Raw genomic sequence first — 13,762 nt, 5'->3', positions numbered from 1 at the left:
TGTACCACAAAGTCTAGTCCCAGCTGGCAGAATGCAGATTGGTGAATTTTTCAAAGTCGGTTCCATACAAGACGAAGACTGACAGTGTAGATGCGCTGGAAGAGGAACTGTAACCTCCAATACGGTTCAGATTATGCACTTTCATTACAACCGCTGTCACAATACCCACATTACCAATCTGAATGAGGCTCTGCAAGAATATGCAAAAGAACTATCTCCCGGCAAACCTGATCAAGCAGCCTGGACTACAACCCAACCATCAAAATTCCAAGTGCTTGACCTCTTCAAGCTTAACCGCTTCGTTCGGTACCAGACAGGGCAGAGGAAAGACAATTCGAGGGCGCTGTAGGCCCCCTCCGCGCGCTAGGGTGTTCGAACCTTTGACTTGACTACATATAAACCTCCCTTTGTTAACTTGGTCCTATACTCCATGACCACTATAGTGATGCACGCGAAGGGAGCAAGTTTCTTCGAGGATGTGGCACTGGCAGATTGTTGAGCAGATTTTTGTAAAAGGTGCTCACCAATCTCCGCCTCCGCCACGACAAGCCCACTTGGAATGAGGGGGAGATAGTGGCGCAAGCGAATGTACGACAGCAAAGTGATCCAGCTCTCCCCCGTTGCTGTAAGTGATCACAACTTCGCTTGCTCAAGCACCCTATGTTGCCGCCAAAGTAGTCCCGTCCACAAGACCATCGTCGCAGTACTCAATTTAGATTCAAGGACCGCAGATGATTCGAGTACAAGCAGAGTTACCGGCCCTAAATAAGTGTCTTCGTTTCATGAGAGGCGGGTTTATTCGTGAACCTACCACTGCTCCCACATTCTTCTCTTTTCCTCCTGCCACATGCTCAGCCAAGTAGACTCCAGCGACCGTGTCGACCATGGCGTTGATATTGCTTCTATTCTTTGCGGCCCTTACATGCGCCGCAGGAAACGCTTCCTCAATTATTGACTACCTGAACGACAATGACGGCACCTCTACCTTCGCCTCATACTTGGCCAAATATCCAAATTTATCAAAAACGCTCGCCAGCGACAACATCACGCTTCTAGTACCCAAAACTTCTGCATTCAATGGAGTCACCAATGTCTCCGAGGCGCTCTTGACCTACCATGTCCTGGTAGGCGTCCATCACTCATTCAACGCCGACGCGTTCCAGTATATCGAAGCACTCCCCCAGCCCGATGACGCCGATTCTTCTGAGAACAAAACCCGGATAGTGATTGCTCGCGGAAATGCATGTTCGTCCGCTGTCACTTTCTGGTCCGGCAACAGTCAAAAGAGTCGTTCAGATGCGCCGGCAGTCAACTGCACCAACGGCGTGGTTTATACCCTGCCAAGCGCTCGAACTACCCCAGAGCTTCGACGACAGCTGCAACCACAGTGCATTAACTGGCCCACCCTCGCGATTTCTAGACGCCCAAATTCATGCACGTAACAGTTCGGCGCAAATCATCAACGACGTATCCAACGTGACCATTTTTCTTCCCATCCCAGTGGGATATACAAAATGCTAGTAAATATAAGTCTGAGAAAGGGCAGGAGAGTTTCTTGAGTAGAACGTACCTAACGTTGTCCGTTAAGAAAGCGGGGTTCGTGTAATAGTGTTCTGGGCCTCATAATAGTAGGTATGCTTTTCCTCAATCCCCCCGCCGATTCCTAAATTTTTGAAGCGCTTTCAGCATTTTTGGTGTAACCGATGGTCTTGTTCTCTGTAAGGCCTTGTGAATGTGTCCTTCTGTCAGTATTATCTTCCTAGGCTCCTCGCATACTTCCTCTTCAGTCGACGGCGTTTGATTCTTATCCACCTCGGCTTGGGCGATCATTGCAGCCTGGATGCAAAGCGAGCGCAGGTCGGCACCAGAAAAACCCTTTGTGTGGATAGCCGCTAGGGTAGTAACGTCGACGTCTTCAGCAACCTGTTCCTCCTTAAGATATATATCCAGAATGGCCTTCCTGCCTTCTTCATCTGGAAGGCCGACGTGGACAGTGTGAGGCAGCCGCCTGCAGATTGCATCATCTAGGTCGCCGGGTCGGTTCGTTGCAACCAGGAGAAATGGGTTCCCCCCTCTTTGTTGCAGCCCATCGATCTCTGTAAGGAATTGGGCCATTTGGCTGCGCACCCAATGCCGATCATTCGATTGTCGCCGGCGGAGAAGTGAATCTCCTTCATCCAAGAAGATCACACATGGATCAAGCTTACGAGCCAGAGCAAAGACGGCCTGTATTTGTTTTTCGGTCTCGCCAATAGCTGAACTCTCCAGATCTGCTGGAGTAACCGCAATAAAATTGGATGCGGATTCTTTTGCTATGGTTCTGGCAAAGTGGGTTTTTCCTGTTCCGGGTGGGCCGTAAATTATTGCCCCAGAGATAGACGCCTTCGCCAGGAGACCATAAGTCCTCCTACTACCGCGCAGCGATAGGAGCTGATGTAGACTCTCTTTGAGCTCTTGATCGATCCAGAGACTCTCAGAACCGGTGGTGAGATGTTCTAAAAAAGAGTCAGCATATTCTTATCATCATAATTTGTTTTAGTATACCTCAGTAACATTCCTGAAGTTCTGACATACCTGGGTCGACAACGCAGTGAAAGAGGTCCCTTTCGACCATACTACAACTTGGTGATATGCGATCCAATATCCCTGGTACCCCTGACTTACCCTCCTCTGTGCTTTCCTCACTCTCATCTCCGGAGCCCTCACCTCCCTCGCTCCACCTATCGTCGTCGCTCTGATCCAAATTTGCAGTAGAGATGTCCTCGAATTTATTATTTTGCCAAGCAGAGGCATATTTCGTGAGCGTTGTTTGATTCCTGGCATGTCGGGCGATAATCTCAAAAACGTAGTCCATCTCGATCCCGGACAAAGAGCTGATACGGGCACAAATCTGCCTCGTAAGTCTTCCGATAGTCGTATTTGACCATTTTTGAGCGTCAATTTTTATGTCTTCTGAGTCAGGTAGCTCCCACATGGCGTGTGGCAATAGTTTGTCGCTGTCGAGCTTGTGCCTAAGGGTCCACCTTAAAGCTCGACGTAATTCCCTCGACTTGCTGGTCCAAACATGCGCGTTCCTATCTCGTTCGGAAGCGACCCTCGCCTTTTCAGTTGCCTTGGGAACTAAAGGAATAGTGCTTTCACCCCTCAAGTAGAGGCTATCCAGCACAGTATCCATGAAATCCAGTTCTTTGATTGTGTGCCTCGGTACGGCAGGGACTCTGGTGGCTATCACGACGGTTGCCTTGTTTTCGCTCCGCCGTTGCTCTATAACTTCGTGCAAGTGTCTCCAAAAAGAAGGGGATTGGCTGAGACGTTGCCCTAGTTTCTCGAGGTTCGTTAGATGTACGATGAGTCGAGGCGCTTTAGATGATGACTGGGAATGACCGCGAGTGGTTTTCATTTCGGCGGCACTAATTATAGCATTGACGATGTCTTCCATGGAAGGTTTCGACGATCTATTCCTGTCTTCATCATCCTTGAAATACCACTCTATGAATTGATGTGGATAGTCGGTATGCTTTTCGGGCTCTGGATGCTCTTCTGGACAGAAATGTTGGCACAGGTCATCGAGATCTTGTACATCTAGTGTTACAAGGTCAGCCCCGAGTTCTCGGGAGAGGTGGAGCACGAGATTGTCCAAGAAGGTCAAATATTCTTGTTTAGCTGAGTGAAGGAGGAATGCAGTTGTGTTCAGCCACGTGCCTGACGGGTCCCCAATACTGTGTGCATCAATGAACCCTGAGAGGATTGTGTCGTAGGTCTCGGAGTACAGGTCGCAGCTGATTTCATAGTCATTTGCGAAAGCCATTAGACATTCAGCCGGTGTCGTTCCACCCATTGAATACTCATCTCTTTTATTCAATTCACTCTCGGCCCCTTTGACCGAGACATTATTATTGCCATTGATTTGCGTTTCGCTTTCGAGGCCTCTCTCCTTCAGGCAACAACATCTGGTCACTGGCAGTGACTTGACCGACTCGTTCGCTAGTATTGTATTGTTGTCGAGGAACCAGTCCGGCAGCGGCAGCGGGTTTTTTGAATATTGTTGAGACGATTTGTGGCTTAGCCGCTGTGACGATGTCACTGCCTCGTCAAATTTTGAAGCAGCTTCCGGATGATTTTGTGTCATCAGAATTGCGTCTGTAGAAAATTAGGCGCTTGAAAAGGACTTGTCTAAGTGGTACGCACCTGGCATAATCAGCCTTGTAACTGGGGAGCCTGTTGGATTATGAGCAGAGATATATCGATATTATTGACAGTTATAGCATTGGTAAAAACAAGTGAGGGCGATTCGCTGGTGGGAAAGTTGAGTTGTTGACTTTCCAGTTTAGCAAGAGGTAGGTTATTCGAGATTCAAGTGATATTTATAAATTTTCTATCATTCTCTGGACAAGATCCGTCTCTTCTGCGAGCTACTTTTACGGCATCTTCGGCAACTTTAGACAAAACTGCTCGGTTGCCTATGCGAGCTGAGTTGCACCTGCAAAGAACTTTTGTCACACAGCGTTCTTCTGCATTGCCTCGCTGCCCAACTGCTACACTGCCACACCGTACTTATCCAATACGACTGATGGTTGATTGCATTCATTTGTGAGGACAAAAGTGTTCCTGCGTATCAACATGCAAGGTTATCAACGTGCTGTATCTTAATAGCAGTTTGTGCAGTTACGGTTGCGTCATGCTACAAGTGTAAGCTTGCTAGCCAAAGGGTAATTTGGCCAAAGGGTAAAACGTGGAGGAAAATGATATGTGCATCATTCTTGTAGGGGTTGCGATTGTGGCGAAGCACATGCCATGGTGCGCTGTCAACTTCAAAGAGCAGAAATCATTAGGCAGCAGTCATTGAGCAACGATTCGCCCCAACACTTGTTAGGCAACAGTTGCTACCGAATGTTGATATTATGCCTTACGCTCCTTTGTTGACGTTCTGCCAGTTCAGAGAACAGTATTATCACAACTCATGCAGAAAGAATCATCGTCCAAGTAAGGACAAAAAGGATCAGGATGACTCAAGACGATCAACTTTGCCATTACTGCGCCGATCTCAATCCCACGTTTTATTTGAGGCGTTTGTTTGTTCATCTCGATATTGACAAGGCCGTTTACCCCAGAGCTGATCGATCTTTCGCTGATATGCTGGAGAGGAGGGAGACATGCCCACTTTGCCGCCTTGTCTTTCGTGCGATCGAGCATAAGGGCCTTGATTTTCGTCGGCGTACCGAGACAGAGCAGATGTCCGCCAGACTGATCTACAGATATGTGCGGCCTCAAAATTTCATCAAGTCAAGAGACAAGTTCGAAATATCGGTTACCACGAAGGCACTAGAACCCTCGAGCACTGGTGTTGGAGAACTGACGCTTGAGAGTCTGCTTTTAGAGGTGGTCTGCGATCGTTCCCTTGTTGTCGCACAAATTCACATTTCAATGCACAGCAGTTCTCCCGTGCCTGGCAATCTCTTTCGGCTCACTATTGAACCTCCGAAAAAGTCCACCAGGGTTGGGAAAGCTGACTTACAATTCATCAGATCATTGATGAGAATGTCGACCAATGAAGATAGACACTATCTCAATCAGCTGTCCCCGTGCCTAGAGGCTCTCAATTTCTTGAAAGGTCGACCAGTGAAGACAAAGGTTCCTATAGAACTCATCAGAACCTGGATTGACTTCTGTACTACCCACGGCAAGCAATGTCTTCCCGCCCCATTACCATTGTCGCTTCAGCCATCAATATTACTGATTGATGTGGAGAGGAGGAAAGTGGTCTCGCTTTCCGACGAGACTGGCGACTTACCGAGGTTCGCTGCACTAAGTTATCGTTGGGGTGGGAAAGATGTACGACAGATCAAAAATACCAGAGACCAAAACATGTCGAGCCGACTCAAATCAGACGGGGGCTTATCAGATGACTGGGACGACATACCGTACACGATCAAAGATGCCATGACGCTATGTCACCAACTTTCCATCCCCTTTCTCTGGGTGGACGCCATCTGTCTTGACCAGGATGCTATCAAACCCGACCATGGAGTGCCCGACCCATTTGACGCCATGGGTACGATCTATGCATCCGCTCACTTGACCATTGTCGCTGCAGCTGGAGAAGATTCATGGGCTGGACTTCAAGGCATCCGCGAGCGTCCAAATTCCGACGTTGAAGAGCTAGTCGACGGAGTGCGATTGGCACTCTATAGAGGTCCTATCGAAGATCGCATCCGCAATACGATATGGAATACTAGAGCATGGACGTACCAGGAGGCGGTTCTATCAAAACGACTACTCGTGTTCACTCCCAAAGAGGTCATATACCTGTGCGATGATAACCGGGCTTATCGCGAGAGCATAATCGGAGAGCACCCCCGTCTTCATGGATATGTCTCAATTCCTAACCTTGAATCACCCTTTAAGCGGCGTCTGAAGGATGTCACCGATAGTTCGTCAACTGGTTCGTCAACTGCCAGTGGTGGTGACGTACATGGTGAATTGGACGATGCGAGACGGCCGTCCAGCAGAGTCCACGAGCAATATCTCTGGCTGTTATCTGAGTACCTGCATCGAGCCACGACGCTTGAATCAGATTCCTTGAGGGCCTTTGAGGGTATCATGTCGAAGCTCAAACTAGCCACTGGCTGCACATTCTTCTATGGATTTATGTTGGACTTTTTCCTTGAGAGCATTCTTTTTGATATGTCTCTAATTCATCTCCGATACCGTCGCACAACTTTTCCGAGCTGGAGCTGGAGCGGTTGGGATACCAAGGGCAAATCTTCTATCGAATTTTGGAACCCTTTATACATCGGATGGCTCGCTCCAATCACACAGTTTTACCGATTTGACCTTGTGAACAGTTTGACTAGCTTCGGTGGGGACGCTTGTTCGTTCATCGCAATTGGAGATCCGCAAGCCAAGCTCCTTCTCCCGGTGGGCAACAGAGAGGGATGGAGAGACAAGTTAAAGTACATGCTGGTTTTCAAGAGCGAGACACTGCTTGTACAGGTCGCACGCGAGCCTGTGGATGTGGGTAGTGGAGAGGTATTTGACAGCGATAGCGCAGACCATGACCATAATGACGACGACGATGAGGACGATGAGGACGACGATGACGACGATGACGACGATGACGACGATGACGACGATGACGACGATGACGACGATGACGACGATGACGACGACGACGATGACGACGACGATGACGACGATGATGACGATGACAACGACGATGACAACGACAATAGCATAGCTAACAAAAACGCTAAGATCTCCAATGATAGCGGAGATCTCAGGAAATACCGCATAATATCCCCAGATATTGGCTTCGAAACGATAGACCTATGCCAAAAATGGCGCGAAAGTCAGCCAGAAGAAGTCGAATTTGTTGCGATGGCAACCACAAAGGTTTGCCCCAGAGGCAACAAAGGTCCATTTGGAGGTGGAATACTCGGGGACGATCTACACCGAACACCAAGGGTCGTAACATTTCTCATCGACACAGATCGCACAGGGATTTCTCGCCGAGTAGGATTATACCAACTAGAAAAGAAATTCTGGGAGAAAGCCCGGACCAGGGAGCGAATGGTGTATTTATGTTGAAGACCTTTGATGTCAGGGGATGGCTCTACATATGATGCCATTTCAAAACATCGAGCGATGAGGTAGTGTTCGACATCTCGTTCCAGGAGCGACACTTTCGCCCTTGATTGTATCGGCTTAGAGGCTGACTCACGGCAAGGGATTTGAAAATCACCTCCAGGCAGCAGCGCTGAGAAGCAGGGCTTTTGCTAGCAAGAATGATCAAGAGGGAGCCCGGAAAATAGCCCTTCAAGTATGTGAAACACTGAAAATTGAAACCGAGGGGTGTACTTGTGGGAACCCCTCACAGACTCAGGGCCGTGCTCACGATGTTGAGGGCACTCCTCGGGCTGGCCAGGCCAATGTCAGGATGGTATAGCCACCCCTCAGAGTGACTTGGTCATCGCTCAGGTCAAATGGCGAGTTGCTCAGTTCCGGAAACGGAAACTCTGCACAGGTCAGTTTTCGCCATAGTATATTGGGCTATAGCAACAGCATTCTAGATTGTAAATTATCGCTCTTGTTTTCCAGTCGTAGCATAAAATAAGAGGGGGAGAAGTCGAGATATAGCGCCAAGAATCTCAAAGTCTCACTTTTTTGGTAGCGACCTCACTAGGCTACATAAGAGGTTGTCCCGCAACAGCAAATACCAAAGGACAACATTTTGCACCTGAGTTTAGTCCTACCCCAGCTGTAGCTTTGTGTTCAAGGCCAGCCCAGTCGCACAGGGGGGGATCTCGGCTCTAGATCATTGGATGAACTAGTCATGGGTATCAGTGGAAGTGGTGGTGGTGACGGTCTACGGCTGAGACGCTGCCAAAAAGGCCCCGGGACTTTTGTGCAACGCGGTGCATCAAAAGAGCCACGACCCTGACCAAAAGGTGGTCCACCTTGTCTTTTCGGCAGGCAGTGGCTGGCAATGGACACGAAATGGTGGAAATTATTTGCCCTGAGTTGACGCCTTGGTTAGCCTCACTTGTTGCTGGGCGCATGACACGAACTTGTCAGTGAGTGGCTGGAGCTCGCATCAGGCAGAGTCTGTGGCCCCCGCGAACAGGCCAGCGAGAAACTGTCCGTGCATTTTAAAAAGACATTGTGTGGCCAATAGGGACGAATACTCGTGCATGTTGATGCCGCGAGTGGTACATTAGAAGTGGGTGGTTGAGTTGAATGAAAATTTGTCTGACTGAGTGATAATATGTGGCACGTGTGGCACATGTAGCACGTGTGAATAGCCACGTAGCCCACTCACTACTCGGTACATATATTGATAAGTGACGGCTCTGGTGGTTGACATAACAGAGAATAAATAACCTAAAATCAGCAAGTATATTTGGATAAACTCTGCGTCTTTACACCCCTTCATCCAGCTAAACTTGGTGTCTATATACAGTTGCCTAGACACGAAGCCAGCATTACATCCCACCAACAACATGCCATCGTAGGAAATGGGAAGTATAAGCCCAACAATCACATGTTGACCAACACCTCCACCCCCAAATCACTCTAGAATCCCTTCTTCTCGGCCACATCATAGTCGCCAAACTCGTCGGGGACAATAACCAAGTTGTCCGAGCGATACGGATCCACCTTGACTTGCCTGAATTTGCGGGCAGAGACTTTATTCTCAAACAAGACATCGAGCTCGGCGTAGGTGAGACCCTGGGAGGGAAATGTGAGTAGTCTGGCTGGCAAACAGGATTAGCAACGTACCTTTGGTTCTGGTAGACGGAAATAGGTCCAGATCAAGCCCAGCAGGTTAAGACCGCCCCAAAAGAAACAAGTCTTTCCACGCCAGCCCCAGGCTGTCGGGTTCATCATGCGAGGCTGAAGCGTCCCGACCACAATACCCATGATATTGTACACGTTTCGGGACAGGACGACAGTCTTGATCCGAAGTCGAGTGGACGGAAGCTCAGCCACCAGCGAATAGCAGACTGGGCCAACCGTAAAATCGTAGATGAAGGTGAGGATGAGAATCAAGGCACCCGAAGCCCAACCGATCGAGGTAGACAGGCTTGGAACTCCAAGACCACCAATAATCATCAATATGACAAACATGGCGAGTTGACCGGCGAGATACAGAGTGCGACGACCAAAGTGCGGCATCAAGAACCAGGAGAAGACAGTCCCCAGGAACCCCATGGCACTCTGACCAACGCCGAGAGAATATGCATTGCTTTCGCTCAGGCCGGCTTGGATCATGAAATAGGTTCCCCATCCGATCATAGGAGATCCAGATGTCTGTTGAATCAGCCACGTGATGCACGTCACTTCAGTTCGTCGCAGGTCAACGCCCTTGAAGCAATCCCAATAATTAGTACCCGCAGTCTGCTGGATCTCCAGCTCGTTGGTGTGGATCATCATGGCCAATGTATCTTCCACGTTGAACTCGGTGTTCTTTTTCGACGTCAATTTGAGCAGGGCGGCCCGAGCTTGGTCCAATTTGCCATGGCGGACTAACCACCATGGGCTCTCGGGTGCAAAGAACGCAGCCGTGGCAATTGGCAACGGCCATATCCACTGGATCGCATAGGGCACTCGATAAGCCCATTGATCGGACTGGTTTACGAAGCCCTTAAGCACTCCAGCAGCAATGAGCTGTCCAATGACCCAGCAGAGGTTGACGTAGGTAGTCAAGTACGGCCTCAACGGAACTGGTGTCACCTCCGCGGCATACGTGGTAGTGAGAGTTTGGAAAACCTGAGGGAAGTAGGTCAGCAATTGTTGCCTCGAAGCACGGTGGCCCCATGGCGAGAATGACACTAGAAGTATCAGCAGGGAATTCAAACTCACCCCCCATGGGAGACCGGACAAGATGTAGCCGGCGAGTAACATCTGCACATCGACGGCGAAGAAGGTGATGAAGATGGTGGCAGTAATAAAGGCCAGTGCGCCGATCATGGTCCAGCGGTATCCGATGCGCTCGGAGATGATGCCGTTGAGAAACAGTCCGATGATTTGAGCGGCAGCAGTGCCATTTGTGAGTGCCGACTGCCATGTCGCCGAAACCTGGTAGGTTTGGACGCCATCGACGATCCCGGCGGGCGACCCATACTTGCGAGAAAATGTGGTCAACCCGAAGAAATTGCCGAGGAGGTATGTATCGTATCCCTCCATGATGACGGCGAGAGAAAGACAGAAGGAGAACATGATGGCTTTAGGATACAACCGGCAGCCCTCACGAAAGCCCATCTTGTGTTCCAATTCTGCGGCAGCTTTGGCATCGGCAGAGAGCTCAGCCAAGTTGGGCACTGCCACTGACATCTTGCGGAGTGTTTCATCCTTCTGGTTGAAAACTGCCTCTTCTTGTTGTGCTGCTACAGCGGCAGCCGGCACAATAGAAGACCTTCGTCTGGTTGTGTCGTAGGTTGGTGCCCCCATATTGCTGGCATAGTGGGAGACACTCATGTGGCGACCAGCACGGCCGCCGCCACTCTCTTCGTCATGCGCGAAGCTCATCGTGAGAGGTGGTAAGGTTCAGTCAAGGGAATAGGCTTGTGAAGCACGCAACCTCGGTGGTTGCCGTTCAAACAATCGAATAGTTTGGTCACCGAAGTACCTGGCCTGTGGTTGAGGGAGACGAGTCCATGGAGAAAGGGTTCACTCAGGCAGATATATACTGCTGTGCCTGGGTGATCGAGCTTCCCTCCCTCTGGTGAACCCAATGACGCACTGATTTCTCTAGACAGCTAGGACAGCAGTAAACCATAGCTCTCAGTCGTATCGATGCTTGCCAATAGTAAAGGGGACATCCGGAGAAATTCCCAATCAGCGCAACCCAAATCAGTTGGGTGCTCGCATGATCGAGGTACGAGTTACCCAAACAACGTTGTTGAGAATCCACCATTGGCTTGTCCAAGAGCTTCTTCAGCAAGGCTAAGCGAGCTTGTCAAGGTCAGACGGGTCAGCTGTTGCCGGCTCACAGACCAATCGATCCAAGAGCAAATGGTACCAAGAGGCTTGGATGGTCTCCAGAGCCTTCCCTTAAACGCAGGTAGAAAGGCAGACCAAAAGGAAAAACGAGGCGACGAGCGGTCGTTGGCTGACATGAATTAGCGGTGGACCAGGTGCTGGAGATCGCAGAAATAGCCGGCAAAAGAGTGGAGAGATTGCAAGCAGCCTCGCAATTCCATGTGCCACCCACCTACCTTGTTCACCTTCTGGGGGCGCTACCGCGACCCTCCCTGATCACACACCTCCAGTGGGCCTGAGATGCTTACCAAAAATGGCCAGTTTAGACTCTCCCGGACGTGTCCCAGTTGCTGGTGTTGAGCCAAACCCCGCACTTCTTGCCAAAGTGCCCACTTATGTCAAGCCCCAGATCGTCTCCACAATGTCGATGGCTGGGGCATTTTAATGTCTGGATTTCCAACATGCTTCCGGTCCAATCTGACTCTGGGAGTCTTTTCCCCAAGCATTTTGATGCGGGCAGATGCTGGGCGCTTTGGGTGATCTGGGGGATCACACCTCTTTCCCACATTCCTCGGTGAGCTTCCGCCTACCCACAAACCTTTACCATACCCTTCTTTCGACTTAGATTCGCCTGACGTGCGTTGGAGGATCTGCAATTGAGAACTCCTCTAGATGTGCCGACTTCCGCATGGGATAATTGTGACATGCACACTCTGTAAACCAAATGACTCGGCAGCCATGAGTCTGTATTCCCTTCCGAGGCTGAGACACCGCCAGCGAAATGGTAATCCTGGTAGAAAGTAGGGCTCTTTCTGTCAACCCTGGTCACCCAGAGACATGAACGAACCTTCAGCCTCGACTAGCTGCAGTAGGCTCGAAGAAAAGTCTCTTGTTGCATCGAGATTTGGCATTGTACTGGGTAAAATGAAAAACGTCACCACTTAGTCTGAAGGTACCAGTGGTTTGCGTCAAGGATGTTGTAGGTACATGATTGCCGAACATCCCATGTTGCCTCTCGCTTACACTGCGTCTATCAAGTGACGATCTCCTCGTCACTCTGTCAGTGTGGTCCGAGCCTGACACAGCAAAGGACTGAATCAGGTCGGGCTAGGGACAAGAGTTGCGTGGGTGGCTTGGCCCTCGTATTGAGGAGGGGAAACCGGTGGCATTTGAGGGAGGCCATGACAACATCCTCTTCTTCGCCCAAGGCTCTAACATCAGAGGAGGGAAAACGGGTTCCCTGAGGCGTCAGCGTCTTGGACTCGTTCTTGTGCCGCTGATGGTTCACACCAGTTGCATTTAAGCTTAGAGAAGATTTAATGCATAAGTCTGTCAGCCTTCGCTCCAAGACAGAGGGCACTTCAGCATCGGTGGCTTCGGCGTTGAGGCTGTCGAGGTAGACCCGCTCATGAAAACTTCAGGGTGGTCTCGTTCAATGCAAGCTGCCGTCATCATGCGCCACCAAGATGTCTTCCTCGAAAATGGATACTCTGTGCCCTAAATCGCTCTCATGTTGGTAATGGCCTGCACGGTCAGGCGGAAATGCACAAGCCAGGTTACAAACCCTGCATTTGGACACCAAAGAGGAACCTCCTTGGCCGGGTGGGGAGTCCATTTTGGCGGTTAGTGTGCCCCCTTACTCTGCCAGGAAAGTTGTTGCGGCCGTGCGATGCAACAAGGCTAGCAGCAGGATTGCCCGTAATCTCGGCGCATAAGAAATGCCCTACCAGGCAAGGGTGCTGGCAGTTTCAGCGACCTAGGCGAAGAGGAGAGATTCGGTGGATTTGAGTCGCAACAACAGAGACGCCGAGAAGGACGTTTGTCGTGTTGGAGGAAGAACAAAGGGGATGAGTTTGGCAGAAGGAAGATGCTGGGCTACGATGATGAAAAGTAGCGCCGAGAATTTTGCCGAGCGCAGGGCAAGATGCGCAGGCAGGACCGCAGGAACCACAGCGGGACCAGGTACGAGTATTCGTAGACAACGTCTCCTCAGCACAATCCACAATTACTCCGGCCACAGCACAGCTGGCATTCTATCGACATTCGAGATCTCTACTCGTTTCGGTTGTTCATGCGATCCAGAGTCCACCAAGCCCGCAGTTGGCGCTTCTACATACCTAAGTCTGCAGAAACTGATCGTTCGCTTGTCACAGTGAAACATCTCCTGCAGCGACGTAACCTGCCACATTGGCGCCAGGACGTCCATCAGTCGGGCCCATCGCTCTCTCTTTCTCTTTCTGTGTCTCTCGGAACCTCGTCTTCCTCGTCTTCCATGACTGGG

The 13,762-nt window shown here is 50.2% G+C and overlaps 4 protein-coding genes across 4 annotated transcripts; 2 read left to right on the top strand and 2 right to left on the bottom strand.

The window, feature by feature from the left end:
* Positions 1-884: 884 nt before the first annotated feature.
* AYO21_11364 (hypothetical protein) lies at positions 885-1,442 on the top strand (the record flags this gene model as incomplete). Its single annotated transcript, XM_022661259.1, has 1 exon — positions 885-1,442. One exon carries the CDS (start codon positions 885-887, stop codon positions 1,440-1,442), a length of 558 nt encoding a protein of 185 aa, XP_022506450.1.
* A 202-nt stretch (positions 1,443-1,644) lies between these two features.
* On the bottom strand, positions 1,645-3,808 carry AYO21_11363 (hypothetical protein; the record flags this gene model as incomplete). The annotated part of the gene is made up of 2 exons (XM_022661258.1): positions 1,645-2,495; positions 2,665-3,808. 2 exons carry the CDS (start codon positions 3,806-3,808, stop codon positions 1,645-1,647), a joined length of 1,995 nt encoding a protein of 664 aa, XP_022506449.1.
* A 2,057-nt stretch (positions 3,809-5,865) lies between these two features.
* AYO21_11362 (hypothetical protein) lies at positions 5,866-7,587 on the top strand (the record flags this gene model as incomplete). Its single annotated transcript, XM_022661257.1, has 1 exon — positions 5,866-7,587. The coding sequence occupies one exon, from the start codon at positions 5,866-5,868 to the stop codon at positions 7,585-7,587; it is 1,722 nt and encodes a 573-aa protein (XP_022506448.1).
* A 1,485-nt stretch (positions 7,588-9,072) lies between these two features.
* AYO21_11361 (hypothetical protein) lies at positions 9,073-11,028 on the bottom strand (the record flags this gene model as incomplete). Its single annotated transcript, XM_022661256.1, has 3 exons — positions 9,073-9,228; positions 9,280-10,269; positions 10,363-11,028. The coding sequence occupies 3 exons, from the start codon at positions 11,026-11,028 to the stop codon at positions 9,073-9,075; spliced, it is 1,812 nt and encodes a 603-aa protein (XP_022506447.1).
* Positions 11,029-13,762: the final 2,734 nt, after the last annotated feature.

Source organism: Fonsecaea monophora, assembly GCF_001642475.1.
Source record: "Fonsecaea monophora strain CBS 269.37 chromosome Unknown Scaff155, whole genome shotgun sequence".
NCBI lineage: Eukaryota > Fungi > Ascomycota > Eurotiomycetes > Chaetothyriales > Herpotrichiellaceae > Fonsecaea > Fonsecaea monophora.
The sequence above is the reverse complement of the archived record's forward strand: the minus strand, read 5'-3'. Positions and strand labels throughout refer to the sequence as shown.